Source organism: Sinocyclocheilus rhinocerous, unplaced genomic scaffold, assembly GCF_001515625.1.
Source record: "Sinocyclocheilus rhinocerous isolate Xijiao unplaced genomic scaffold, SAMN03320098_v1.1 scaffold1152, whole genome shotgun sequence".
NCBI lineage: Eukaryota > Metazoa > Chordata > Actinopteri > Cypriniformes > Cyprinidae > Sinocyclocheilus > Sinocyclocheilus rhinocerous.
The window spans coordinates 240,602-254,815 of NW_015625590.1; the positions used below are offsets into that span (position 1 = coordinate 240,602).

Here is a 14,214-nt window from a genome sequence, read left to right on the forward strand (position 1 = left end):
GAATAGTCCACCCAAAAATTCAAATTCTGTCATTATTTACTCACCCTCATGTCGTTCCAAACTTCTATGGATTTCTTTCTTCTACAGAACACAAAAGAAGATATTTTGGAAGAACCAAACAGTTTAGTTTCCCATTGACTTCAACTGTATGACTTTTTTGTCCATACAATGGAAGTCAATGGGAACCAAAACTGTTTGGTTACTAACATTCTTCAAAATATCTTCTTTTGTGTTCCACAGAAAGATGTGAATACAGTTTTTGAGTAAATAATAACAGAGATTTAATTTTTGTGTGGACTATCCCTTTAAATTCCATTATAAAACAATAAGCTGCAGTCATTTCTCTGGGTGGGAAGTTTACCTGCATTCCTGTATGTAACGGATGGCTCTGGAGAACTCGTTGGTTTTCAGGCTCTCTAGAATGGCCTGCACAGCAGCCTCAGAGGAGCTGAAGTGGGATTCAGTGGTGGGTTCTCTCGGCTCAGCTGCGGACTCATTGGCCACTGAGGCTGCTGCTGCCCTCAGGTTACTTCTCAACTCACTCAACTCTCTGGATATGTTCTGCAGCTAAAAGGGAGAACATTTATATGTGAACATACATGTATCATATGAATTATTTTCTGAGAAAAACTGAACCCTTCCAAAAAGATACAGTGGCGGTACCATAAGTACAGGAGTTGGAATCTGCTCATTTAGCAGTTTTGCGTGAGTGCGAAAAAGTTGCCCACAAAGATTTCGTTCATGTTTAAGTAGGCCAGGCGGAGTCACCATGCTGACCAACAGAAAGCTGGTTGGTTTGAAAGTGACTTCTGTTTGAGCAGAACTTCATACATCGCAACATTATTGACAGTGCACCTTTTTGGCCCACAAAATGTAACTAAAATAGCGCTAATGTGACCACACCTTAAAACAAGAGAATGAATTAGCACAATGTGGCCATAATTTAACTAAAACAAGCAAATTAATTAATAAGCTATGGGAACAAATTCTTAATTTGTGGCCATAATCTCTTTTTATTCTGTGCATGTCATGTTCAGGCCCCCATACTAAATAAGTAAGATTTGCAAGCCAGACTTTTTCTATTCCAGTAAAAAATGTCTTAATCAAACTCAAGATGATGAGACACTGATGTCAACATACCTCTGGTATAGAGTTTATAGCGTGAACTTGGCCAATCAGTTTACAGTAAGACTGAAAAAGCAGCAGCAGTTGAAAGTGGAGTTTGTAGAGTCTTTGACAAAGCTCCAGTTGCTGTAAACAAAACAGAAATAAAATTAACACCACAATCTCATTTAAAAGTTCTTTAAATCTTCTTAATATATATGAAAGAAGTTACTACACAACAGTTGCAGAAAACCAAACAAGGATACAAGCGTGTTAACAAAATAGTGTTTTCATTTAAAAAAATATGAGGCCTGTGAAAAAATTTGACAATATCTGCATTTAGAACAAGGGAAATGGGACATGAGGCCCAAAAGATTTTTGTCAAACTTACTGCAAGAGATTCCATTTGCTATAAAGCAGGCATTGCAAGACAAAAGGTGAGAAGTGAGAAGGAAGTTTTGAGTATAGTGTGAATACATGCAGCCAACAGTGGCACAGGCAATATAAAGCATGAGCAATGGCTCCATCATGCATGAGCAGAAAAAGTGAATAGACAAGCAGAGAAAGAAAAAGGGTCACAGATATGCCCTCTTATTTTTATTTTTGCATGGGGACTGTGCTGGGTAAGAAAAAAACCAAGATGCAATCACTACCCATATGCCTTTTTTATTGCTTTAACTGGTTACGGCTTGAAGGGATCTTGAAGGGTTGAAAGCAGGTATATGTTAGATTACATTTTAGAGTCAGGAAAGAAACTTTTTCAGGGTTTCTTTAAACTTCTTCAAAGCCCAGCAGAGAAAGACCCCTCATACCAAACATAAGAATAGGGGGCGCTGTTGTGAAGTAACACAGCTTGTGTTTGAAACAGGCTTAAAGTTATAGAGCAAACAGATAGAAAAGAGATGTCACTCACAGAGCTATCACAGAACAATTGAAATGCAGAAAATATAAAGAAGTACATTGAAATGGAATCTGAAAAACATGTTGGTCAACTAGTCTCACTCATATCTCAGGATGCAACAGACATTACAGTGGCATCAATCAGTGGACAATGCAGCCATACCGAAACATTCACACAGAGTAATATCTATATATATATATAAAGAAAGACAGAAACTCATGCATTATTTGTGGTACACCACCACACTGTCGTTTTAGGGTTGTGTCAAAGTATTAGACAGCCGAACTGTTAAAGTTCCAGTTTGCAAAATGTTGAGATCTAAATCATGTACTTAAATAATAAAGACGTTCCTTTATTAGTTTTCTTTGGAATTGCTGCCTGTCTAACTGTTATGTTAAAAAGCAGAGGTGTCATACCTTCTCTTCCGTTTCAGCAGGCTGATGGGTGATCACTCCATCTCCAGTGCATTTGGGGAAACTGGCCTTGCAGTTGCGTAGCCACTGAAAGAGTCACAGGCAACAGTAAGTTACATAGAACAAGCTGTAGTGCTTTTTATTTACAGCTTCTATGATGAAATTGTATATAAACAGTATACTGCATATATTCATATATACTGTATATTCTTATTCCCTACGGTTCAAAAGTTTGGAGTCAGAAAATTAATTATGTTTAATTCCATATTATACACACATAACATACTAGAGATTTTCGAAATAAAATAATTTAAAGGAAAATTGCACATTTACTGTTTTGTAAAATAATGCATTATTGCACATACTGATATGACTGCCTCCTTTTTGTTGTTGTAGGTCTCTAGATACTCCTGCAGCTCTAACACACTAAACTTCATCTTCTCCAAGAGCCCGTAAGACACAATCTGAAACGCATATTTAAGAGATACATTTTATAAGTACATTTCAAAATGGCTTGCACACATACACAGTGAGGAAGAAATTGAACAGAACACTAAGGCTGGTACTGATTTGAGTTCTGGATATAGCATTGATATCATTCATATTCAAACAAGAAACTCACAGTGTCTGCATCGACAAACAACGTGGGACATTCGGAGCAGGATGTCAGCATCTGGGATGACCTTACAAACTTCGCTCCAATTCCACGAAGGCCGTCGCCAAGGTAACCAGCAGCGTCACAAGTCAAGGTGCAGAACTTGGCCTGTATACTCTGAAGGCCAGAAACAACATATCCTGTTTAATCTGTCCCAGACCAGAATGTTGTCAGTGCCAACAGAATATAATCAAAGACGTGGCATGTCTTCTAAAACTTTGGCACTACTGAGTTGTCAGCTTTGTGTGATGAACCAAAGAAAATCCAAGATAATTAATAAAATCAGCATCATTTGACATCAACAACACAGCCTGCAACAATTAGAATGTTAGAAAAGTGTCAGTTGATTAATTTCACTTCTTTTTTGTCATTAAGATAGGTCTTTATTGATAGACAAGATAGACCTTTATTGAAGCTGCTTGGCAAAAATCGACATAATAAGGACCAGTGACAACCTACTGTACCTCTATTAGTTACCTGAAAGAGTGAGGAGAAGACTTGGAAGGTGTAAACTGCACAGGAACCATCAGAGTCAGCCACCAACTGGCTGAGATGATCTCGCCAAGCCTCCTCAGCATCATCGCATACAGTCGGCTGGAAAGCGGCCAGGATGGCGGAGAAAAAGGGAGAAGGCGGAGGGGAGGAACGGGACTCTAGCAACAGCTCTTCCTTTTCCTCCTCTGCCTGTGCCACAGAGCTCTGCTGGTCTCCAAACCCACTGGAGGAAGTGAGGGATAGAATTATGTGGTGAGGGAAAAAAAGTTTCAAACATCAGCTATGAGAAACTTGAGAAAGTCTGACTTCTCCAGACTTTTCTACTAAAACTGAAACAGAATCATGTATGTTGAGAGTGTGAATGCAGTACCTGGGTACACAACATGTCTCGTTGTCAGTAAAGAAGTTGTTTTCCCTCTGGGATGTGCCTGCTGTTAGAATGTCAGAACTACTGAAGGCAGGCGGCGACTCGCAAATGCAGAGTGAGATATTGTCCTCATTAACAATGGCTTCTTCTTCTTCAGCCGAATCCTCAGCCTAGTTTTGGACAGGATTCACAAGAAAAGCTTGTTAAGTATTTATCGCCAATGCAAATGCATTACATATTCGTCATACAATGGAAACAGCTGTGGCTACGAAAAAATATTATTAAGAAAATATCAGATTATGTGACTGACTTTCTCATTCTGAGCAGTAAAATGACATTAGTGACAGACTGACTGGTCAGACTGATTAATCTGACGATTTTCTTTTTGTGGCTAAAATACAGAAGTGATTCACCCAAATGTCAGTTCCATAATTTACTAACTGCTAAACATTTTCTGTCATCAAATACTTTTAAATTGTATCTAACATTTTAATTTATACACTGATTTAATTATTGCATTTATTATAATTTAAAATATATTTTATATATACTGATATTTAGATAGAGGACAGGGTGGCTAATGAAAAAATAATAATAAACATATTGGTCAACCAACTCTGTAATTTATTTAATAAAAATATTTATAATATATATTTATAAATAAATATTCACTAACCTTTCAAAATTACAACTCTTCATGCTGAGAATCGTTTCTCTTTTGAGTGCTTTTTTTATCATTTAAATTATTATTATTTTTTTAATTTTCAATAATGTCAAATTCAGATATATTAAGAGACCTTTAAAAAATTGGAGGACCAAAATCTGATTGGTCTGGTCTCATGTTTACGGCCACAGGCAATGGGTACACTCTCTTTATTTGCACCCCTAGCATTTAGCATGTGAGTGATGGTACAGCTTTGCCACCCACAGAGAAGCCATACACATTGCCCTAGTGGCTCATCCAGAGTCTCTTTCTGAGACTGTGGTAGGCAGTGATAGGCCTCACAGACAAAAAGCGGTTAGCAGATAGAAATGGCGAGCTTTTGAAGAGCAAGGATTACTTGCAATTCCATGCCGTTTTGCACATTAATCTAATGCCCCATCCTAAAAAAAAAGAGCATGTCAGACAAAAATACTATCAGCAAACTACCTCCGAAAATCTACCCATGCTAAAAGCAGAGTCAGACATGTAAAGCAAGCACAGAAAGAGATTTCTTTTTCAACCGTGTTAATGGAAAAACTCCAGAACAGAAGTGCGGTATGAGTAGGAATGTGTCTGCCCCCAAAGATCAGCCATTTTGAAGCTCTTATTCACCCGATGGTTCGAGCCCTCGGGTGCTGAGATCTCAAAGCTAGGAGTTGGGGTGGAAAGAGGAATTGGGTCAGCTTGAGTGTTGTCAAAGGAGATGGGAGGGGAGTCCATGGGGTTTAGTTCCTCAGTAGGAGACAGGCCGACATTCTGAAATGAGAAATAGAGTTTAATTCGGCATTATAGATATAAAATAGTTTTTAAATGTGTCTATAAAATAGATTTTATAGGTTTATAATACATACTGTAAAAGAAAAGTTTTTCTAATCTTTTATCAAAAGTTTTCTGCCTATTCACAATCCAAGTATCCTAATGGATAAAATCCTGCCTACAATATTTCCCAATGAATATCCTGTTTCATACATCACATTAAGTTAAATAGTGTACAAAAAAACAAAAACAAATTCAACATTACTAGTTGTGAAGCTGAGAGAATCTGGCTGGCTGTGAGGGACTCTTCCTCAGAAGACTCGTCAGATTCATCATGGACGATTGGACACAGGCTTGGTGAACTTCCTGAGAGCTGGCTGTCCTCCTCCATTGGTTGGGCTTCAGCCTGGTCCAGGCTGTCAATGGAACGCCTCCGCGCACCCCAGTTAAAGCTGTCAGCTGTCTCACCCTGTCAGAGAAAGAGTGAGAGAAATACAGAGTCCTCTGATTTGGTATATAGCACACAACCACATTTCAAAATTCACACAGTCATAGGCTACAGCAAGCTCTATATGTGAAGGTGCTCAGTCTGTGAGTTTGTTATATAAGGATATCTCTCCATATAAAGGATTAACACAGTAGTGAACAGGAACACATTTCTAAAACATTCTTGCTCTTGTAGAGTAAGTGATAAAGTGCCTGAAGGCCATTTGCTTTGGAAGAGGCTCAAGTTATCACTGCAGCCACATGCCTTACAATCAGAGTCAAGAGTCAACATCCACATTCCTTCACAGATCCAGTTCAGTTCAGTGTTTAAGCTTTCCTCTAACAGGGCGCTTAAACACTGAACTCAAAAAGTTTTACTTTTGCTACACTACTTTAATTACTTTCTTGTAACTTGACCAAAACAAAATGGTAAAGAAGCAAGAAGAAGTCTTTGATACTGTTACACTGAAGGTTGGAACTAAAATATGATGGCTTTATAAAAACACTCTTGAAATGTATTCAGAAGGGAGAATTTATTTGAAAGGCTGAATCTGCCCTTTTACAGTAAGTGTTTCTGTGGCATTGCAGCTTCAGCAAATTGGTACAGTGACCTCAATGAACTGACTAATGATTTCATAAGAGAGTGCAGACTAGAGATGGCCAAGCTATTAAAATGCAGACATATTGAAATATAATAAAAACCGCATTTATAAATGCTACCCACCAATTAATTCTTACATTTTCTAAGATACAATGCAGTTCAAAAGTTTGGGGTCGGTAAGATTTTTGACAGAATTCTCTTATGCTCACCAAAGCTGCATTGCTTTGACCAAAAATACAGTAAAACAGTAATACTGTAAAATAGTACTACAATTAAAAATAACAGTGTTCTAAATTAATACATTTTAAAATGTCACTTTTTCCTGTGATTGCTGTGGCAAAGCTGAATTTTCCAGTCTTCAGTGTCACTTGATACTTCAGAAATCATACAAATATGCTGTTTTGGTGATCAAGAATTTCTTATTATTGTCATTGTTGAAAACAGTCAGGCTGCTTAATATTCTTGCTTAATAGCGTCCAAAACAACAGCATTTATTTGAGAAGAAAATCTTTTGTATCATGCCTTTACTGTCACTTTTTTGTGTGATTTTAAAATAAATAATTTGAAAAAATAAATAAAATGTTTATTAAAAAAATTCTGTGGTAAAGTTTGCACATTTCATCAATGAGGATGAATATGTTTGATCTGTATCTGTTTGATTGTATCTGTCCAATCTAAATGTGCACATTTTGATTAATCCGTTTTGATGTGCCACTGTGTTTTCAACATGATTGAAACAAAATTATGTTTCTAGGTAGAGTTATGGACGTGCATCACAATGCACAGAATGTGAATAAACACAATATCATCTTGTCCTACAGCACACAGCACAACATTAGAGGATTCCTGGGCTTACCTGCATCTCCTTGATGGCACAGACATAAACAAGGAGAGGAGAATGTATTACAAAGAGTTAAAGAAAGTTACAGTGGTATTGCGCAAACAGTGCAACAGTTTATCTCTGACTGATACTTTGCAAAAGTTTAATGCTCAGCTCTGCTTTCCCCAAGGGTCCACTTTACTGCAGTCAAAACAAAGTTCACCCAAGTAATTTGGAAGTCAAAATATTTCACAAGCAAGAGGGAGCTGATCATTTTGGTTTCGTTTTTTTTAAGATCTGCTCACCTCTCCATCTTCCAGTTCCACATCCAGGAAGTCAAAGTCCCTGAACACACGGAACTGCTGTTCTGAAGTGGTGTCATCCATGTTTTCGGTGTCCCGTGTGCCGTCCTCAGAGGACACCAGACTGGGCTGGTGCTCAATCAGGTCCAGTTCCCCACAGGATGAGAAAATCACCTGTAGGAAGGGCTTTAGAATGATTTCTGACATATTTTCAAATATTTAATACTGGATGGATAACATATATGTCACTTACAGATGGGTTTTTGGTGAGTCCAACTTCTTGGCCACACAAGGTTAATACATTCACCAACTTCTCACGAGTTCTTTTCTAAATTGGAGAGAAATAACACAAAAATAATAAACATAACAAAGAAAATTAATTTAATTAAGTGCATAAATATATAAAAATAAAATTACATTGAAAATAATTGAATTAAATTAATAAAAGGTTCAATTAAACAAAACAACAAATAAGAACATTAAAATAGAGGGGATATATAAATGCAAATCTTATTTATGCACTGTTCTTCAGCAAATGTCAGAACTTCAAAGAGTGTATTTGTGAGCACTCACCTGTGAGGACTGTGGTCGTTTCCAGCTGACAGGCACCAGCACGTGGTTGTTTTGGTAAGAGCCCGAGGATGTAGAGGAGGTACTGCGTGTCACGGTAACCCCACCTCCATTCTTCCCATCTTGCCTCGGAGAACCGTGAAGCTCGTCATATCGCTGGCCAATCACCGGTGTCTAAAACACACACAATGGCACGCACCATTTAAGCCCATCTGATCTTTTCTTTACATGTCATGAGCTTGTGGCCCTCGGCCCAAAAGTCTTTATTCAAGTGCATTCCCTTTCCTAACGTCAAGTTGCCTCGGATCCCGACCAACTATTTAGGACCTGCTGGAAAAAGTGGACGTCTTTTCTCAATGGTCCTGCTCCTCTGTGTCTCGTAGTGGAGCTTTGAAAAACAGAACTTCAATAAAGGGAGCCAAACAAAGCTTGGGGGAATGACAGGATTTCCATTATTGAGGTCACCTGCCCTTAATTCCTGTGAAATCCTTTCTGCTGGGATGGAATTGAGCATGTCCGTTTTGAGTTTTTTTTCCTACTGTCTCACCAACTTGCTAGAGGCATGTTCCAGAGGTATTTGACAGAGGAGTCTGCTTTGAGACTCTAGAAGGGCTGATGCAAAGCGCCACAGCCGGACTGACATCATTTCCTGGAATTCATGCACTACACAAATAGCTCCCTGTTTGGTTCCCACACTTTAAGGCCAGGTTGTTCATATTTCCATCAAGTTTTAAACAGAAAACCTAACCTTCAGAGTTTGCTTAAAACAAATGTTACAACAAAACAACAAAAAATGCATGACTCCACCCTGGAAAATGTGGACAAATCCATCGAGGATGCCAGCATTTGGTGGTTCACTGGCATGGCTCACTTTTACACACTATGTACCATCTCAGCCTTAATGTACACCACCACTTAAAAGAACAACTTTCTCTTTTTTACAATAATAATAATTTTTAAATTATAAAAATAATATCTAATGATAAAAATAATATTTAGTGTTTTATTAATAATATTAAATGTGTTGTGCATTTAAAAGTACTATATCAATTGAAATACTATAATACTTTTTTATATAATACAATACAATACAATATAATATAATGTATATTTTAAATCATCAAATTATAAAATAACGCAAATGGAAGGTACCAAAAAGGTTTAAAACCATTTTTAGCTCCTTCAAAGTCACCACCCTTTCCCTACATCCCAGTTCTGCACACTCATCCTCTTAACCAACTTTATGAGGTGCATCCTGGGATGGTTTTTAAATAGTACTGAATGACTTTACATGCATGCTGGGTAGTTTTTGTTTGCTACAAATCTGATTTCAGGCATTTATAGATAAGCCTCAGGGTTTTATAGATCATGAAAAACATAAATTCAGTGTCCAAATTGTTGACTTCTACTGTTTAATGACAACAAAGAAAGTAAAACAGACACAAAAGGCCAGAAAGGCATGTCATACCTCTGAAATGTCAAAGTGAAAGTCAAGGGTCTTTCCAGGCAGGGCTTTGGAGGGTGTGTCCCAAACACGCCTGACATCCACAGTGGATGCGTTACTCTGCGGGGATGAAGGCGAAACCAGACTAGCCGAGCGGGAGACCACCAGCTTTAATATGTTCAAGGCTTCCTTCCAGTGTGCAGTCTAAAGTCACAGAAACAAACACAAAACAGAACTAAATTATTCTCAAAGGACACATTCAGAATCTTGCTCACCTCCCAAAGCATTACATACAGTCAATCCATCTTCACGAGCAGTAGCTGTCTCTTCCTCTGCTGAGATAAACACACAAGCCCAGCGAGGGAAGCAGTAGTTCAGAGGAGCGTCTTTGCTGTGAGGCCACACTGAAGGCCTCAGTAATGTGGACAGCAGCCAATAGGACTGACTGTTTATAGACTGCTGCTGGGTGTGCCTTTGGATTTATAGCCCTGGCATAAGGTCCTGTTTTTTTATTCTCGTTTTTTCTCCCTCCGAAGGAAGGGTTGAGAGATGGAAAACCAACAGTAATACCAAGGATGTAAGACAGCTTGAAGTTTTACAGCAGAAATGCTATAAAACACTATTATGTCATGAGTAAATTTAGGCTGAATGATACGAGCCAGTTAAATGCGATCATTGAGGATAATTTTAGAAGCGCCCACAATAAATATTTTGTGAAAAGCTTTAGTGTAAAATGATAACTGATTAGTTATATCTTTATGTTGTGTTTCCTTTAACCATTCGACTTTATTCAGTTGATTCAGATTTACAAGCTCTTGATTCTAAATCGGATTCTGATTCATTTCATTATATCTCAGTTATAATGTCTATTTTGCTTACATATCCTTACCATTATCTTGCAGTATAGTCTTTTTACTGCATCACATTCAATACACACCGCAAATTCACATTTACAACTATAACTTACTACTTTTGAATGCACTGTAGCAGTGTTGGTATTGTTAACTAAAACTTTAACTATTAAAAACGGTTTCCGTATATAAAATACAATAAAATAAAATAAAATAAAATATAAAAATTTGAAATAAAATGAAATAAAATAAATATAAATATCAGCTGAAAAACTGAAGCTTAAAAAAACAAGAAATGTTGCTTTGGCAACTAACTAAAATAAAATAAGTTGAATTTAAAATATTAAAATGACAAAAACTGAAAAAGGTAAAAAATGTAAAAAAGAAAACTTTTAAAAAATTATATAAATTATCAAAGCACATTACAAAATTAAACACTGAATTTAAAAGATAACTGAACATGCTAATTCAAGCTCATTCAAAATATAAATAAATACTACAATAGTATATAAAATAAAAAAAATTTTCATAATAGTATATAAAATAACATTGTATTGTAGGTCTTTATGATCAAAAGCATCTGTAAATGACTACATTTTAATAAAAGCTGTGGAACAAATTCCATAAATAAATTCTGTATGTGATAAGTTAAAGGAGTCACACCTGAACAAACATCTCTATGGTTGTTAGAACCTCCATGTTGAAGAGTTTGGCTTGAATAGCACTCAGGTCCATGTGACTCAGTAGACTGTAGATGATTTGCAGAAGAGTTTGCTGCATGCTGGGTAATCCTTTCTCCAGCAACTGTTTACAAAACATGGAAAGTATTAGAAAGTTTTCCTGAACACAATGTATGTGTATGTTCACATTCCAGTCTTGTTTATCATACTTTTTTTCCTTAAAATTTCAAATGTCGTAAGAGAAACTTTTATTTGTGGTCTTCCTACCTCCGCCATGTAAGTAACCATGCTGAGTGTGCTGTCGCTGAACGCTTCATGTAGGTAGCGGCACACCACATTGACCCAAGAGAAGCAGTCACGGGTATAGGAGTGCGTTTTGTACAATGTCATCACATGGGCAAGGTTGGACAGCTTGGAGTTCTTTTCCTCAAGGCAAACCTGTCATTCAAATTGAGTGATTTTCAACAAACAAATGTGATGCAGATTCTCCGATTAGCTATAAAAGTGCATTTATAGTGCGGTTGAAGGTCAGAGTAACAGAAACAGACCTGGGAAATTCTCTCAGCCACGTCCTTACAGAATTGAGTAGGTGAGTCAAAGTGTAACACAAGATGGGGGATGAGGCAGAGCACGTTCAATGGGAAACCTGAAAGGTAATAGCAGATTTGCTTTCATAATCCCACTTAAAATGAGGGATGGACAAGAATTTTGGTGGATTAATGGAGAATTATGTTAGAAAGATACATTTAGCTGGTAGTAGAGACAAAAAGGTCTACCTATGACTTGTGAGGTGTCCACCACAGGTAGGCGTGAGACGGGCGTGAGCTGGCTGAACATCTCCAAGGTGAATTCTGTAGTGTTTGCAGAGGTGAAGCCCTTCAGAAGCAGCTGCTGAAGCCCAGAGAACTCCTTCCATTTTAACTGGATCTGGATCTTCTCCAGCTTCTCTCTGTATTCCTGCTTATCCAATGAAATGTGGCCTAGCAGCTTCCCTAACAACCTGAGGGACATCTGGTACTCAAACTCAAAGTCTGACTCCATGAGTGACACCACTGCCCAAAAAATGCTGGCCAGCAGGTTGCGAGGATGGTTGGCATTGGTCGGGTCGGTGGAGACCACGTTGTCTCTGGAGGAGGATGAGGACAGGGATCGGAGCTTGGAGATATTGCTCTGATGAAGGTGGATGCGGTCCAAGGTGGCACTCCGGGGAACCTCAGAGGAACGCTCAACCTCGCCAAAGCGCTTGGGTACGGAGTAGCTACGCTGGTGGCGTATTCGCTCAGAAGCAGTGCCTGATCCTGGGATCAGGTCCAGCTGACTGGTGCTTTTACGGTTTAGTGTTAACTTGCTGCTGGATGGAAGATCTGGTGAAGATGCCCTGCAGGAACACAGACTGATTACAAACAGGCAACGAAGCCTCTTGGACTTTTGATGTTGAAGTTAGAAGAAGACTTTAATCCTATAAAGCCTACTCATATTTCATACGCAAAAGGCTTCTGAATAATAAACAATTATTATCAAAACTTATTGAAAACTACTACTACTACATGCCTTCTGTCAACTGATTGATAGTTTTAACAAGTAAAAAACACATATGCAAACCTTTTTAGGTTTAAAAAAAAAAAAATTTGTCTAAAGGTTCAATAAACTGTTCCGTTTTTTTTTTTTAAACTAGATTTTTCAGACTATTCATGATTATTTCATATGTCAGGCTTTACATAGATAATGTTGTATGATGGGAACTTACCGTAGTATGACAAAGAAATCATTGTTCTTCAGGCACTCGGCTAGATTATCCACCACTGACTCAAGAGTGAGGAGAAGCTCCATTACATAACCCTGTGGAGAAGATGCATTTTAAGTTTCTTCGCTCACTGAATCAGTCAGAACTGTCATTAAGGAACCAGAAGCTCACCTGAACCTCCTCCCCGGGCTCCCCGACTACCTCCACCAAGCGTGAAAGCAGGTCAGACACAGCCAGCGCTGAGAGGGGCTGCCGTAGAGCTCTGAACACCTGGAACGAACGTCCAGCGTAATGTCTGGAGGAGCTGCACAGAGCCATCTGCAATGCCACTTCACTCAACTGCTGCTCAAGCCTAATGTCTACAAGCAGACAGAACACGTGGCGTGCAAACACAAGGACAAAACTTAAAAACAGCATTAAAAATTCACCAGCTGCACCCTGTTAAGTTGGAATGACTGGAATGACTAAAGACAAATGTGACTTACCTGATTTGGACTCTTTGAACACAGAAACTACATGTCGCAGGAAGTTGGTAAGCTGCTCGGTACTCTTTGAGTGTTGATTCTTAGGAGTGATGTCTTCATGGCTCCACAATGGTCCAAAAGGTCTAAAGAAACCACACAAATATTCATATAATCTCTTACATATGCAGTATAAATTGTAAATGACAGGAAGAGCTACTTTCACCTTGACAGCAGTGTGATATGTTTGATTATTACTTGCTTGTGGCCAAAACTGCCACTAGATGGCAGAATAGGCCAAAAGATACAATTTTACCTGCAAACCAAACAGTTTCTTAAAAGTTGATCTTTCATCAATCAAAACGTAAAATAAACTAAATAACCAGACATCAATTGCTGTACATTAAATATTTTAAGCATGCATGATGAACATGCATGAAACCTTTTAGAGAAATATTTTGAATCAATATTTAAGTGAAAAAGGGTTGTTTTTCCATCCTGTACATACTGTATAAACTTGTTCACACTAGCAACTCAAATCCAGCTTTTTCCATATCCAATTCAAATCCAACTGCTTTTCTCTGTTGACCATACTGTAGCTGTTAATACCATAATAATAATTTCATTACTTTCAGTTATCAATATTTCTAGTAATTGCTTCATTACTTCCAGTTACTGTAAAAGAACGTCACTTGGTAGTGTGCAAATGCCTTCATTACTATGACAACCAAAGATGATGGCAGAAAATAGCTATACTCTAAATACCATACAGATCCACCTGATCATGAGCAAATAACAGTGCTTCCAGTCTTAAAGGGGTCATATGATGCGATTTCAAGTTTTCCTTTCTCTTTGGAGTGT

General features: G+C 37.9%; 1 protein-coding gene across 1 annotated transcript in view; it reads right to left on the reverse strand.

Moving 5' to 3' along the window:
• The window catches only part of LOC107757097 (protein furry homolog), a 49,453-nt gene that overhangs the window by 1,358 nt on the left and 33,881 nt on the right, over positions 1-14,214 (reverse strand). Inside the window, exons 40-59 of the mRNA XM_016574477.1 lie at positions 13,378-13,499; positions 13,064-13,251; positions 12,896-12,987; positions 11,925-12,526; positions 11,697-11,794; positions 11,416-11,586; positions 11,132-11,272; positions 9,642-9,821; positions 8,177-8,347; positions 7,857-7,931; positions 7,607-7,777; positions 5,660-5,863; positions 5,251-5,394; positions 3,939-4,105; positions 3,551-3,791; positions 3,041-3,190; positions 2,784-2,882; positions 2,422-2,505; positions 1,141-1,251; positions 362-567 (exon numbers count right to left, since the gene is read on the reverse strand). Of these exons, the coding sequence (XP_016429963.1) occupies positions 362-567; positions 1,141-1,251; positions 2,422-2,505; positions 2,784-2,882; positions 3,041-3,190; positions 3,551-3,791; positions 3,939-4,105; positions 5,251-5,394; positions 5,660-5,863; positions 7,607-7,777; positions 7,857-7,931; positions 8,177-8,347; positions 9,642-9,821; positions 11,132-11,272; positions 11,416-11,586; positions 11,697-11,794; positions 11,925-12,526; positions 12,896-12,987; positions 13,064-13,251; positions 13,378-13,499 (3,417 nt within the window). The remainder of the gene's footprint in view (positions 1-361; positions 568-1,140; positions 1,252-2,421; positions 2,506-2,783; positions 2,883-3,040; positions 3,191-3,550; positions 3,792-3,938; positions 4,106-5,250; positions 5,395-5,659; positions 5,864-7,606; positions 7,778-7,856; positions 7,932-8,176; positions 8,348-9,641; positions 9,822-11,131; positions 11,273-11,415; positions 11,587-11,696; positions 11,795-11,924; positions 12,527-12,895; positions 12,988-13,063; positions 13,252-13,377; positions 13,500-14,214) is intronic.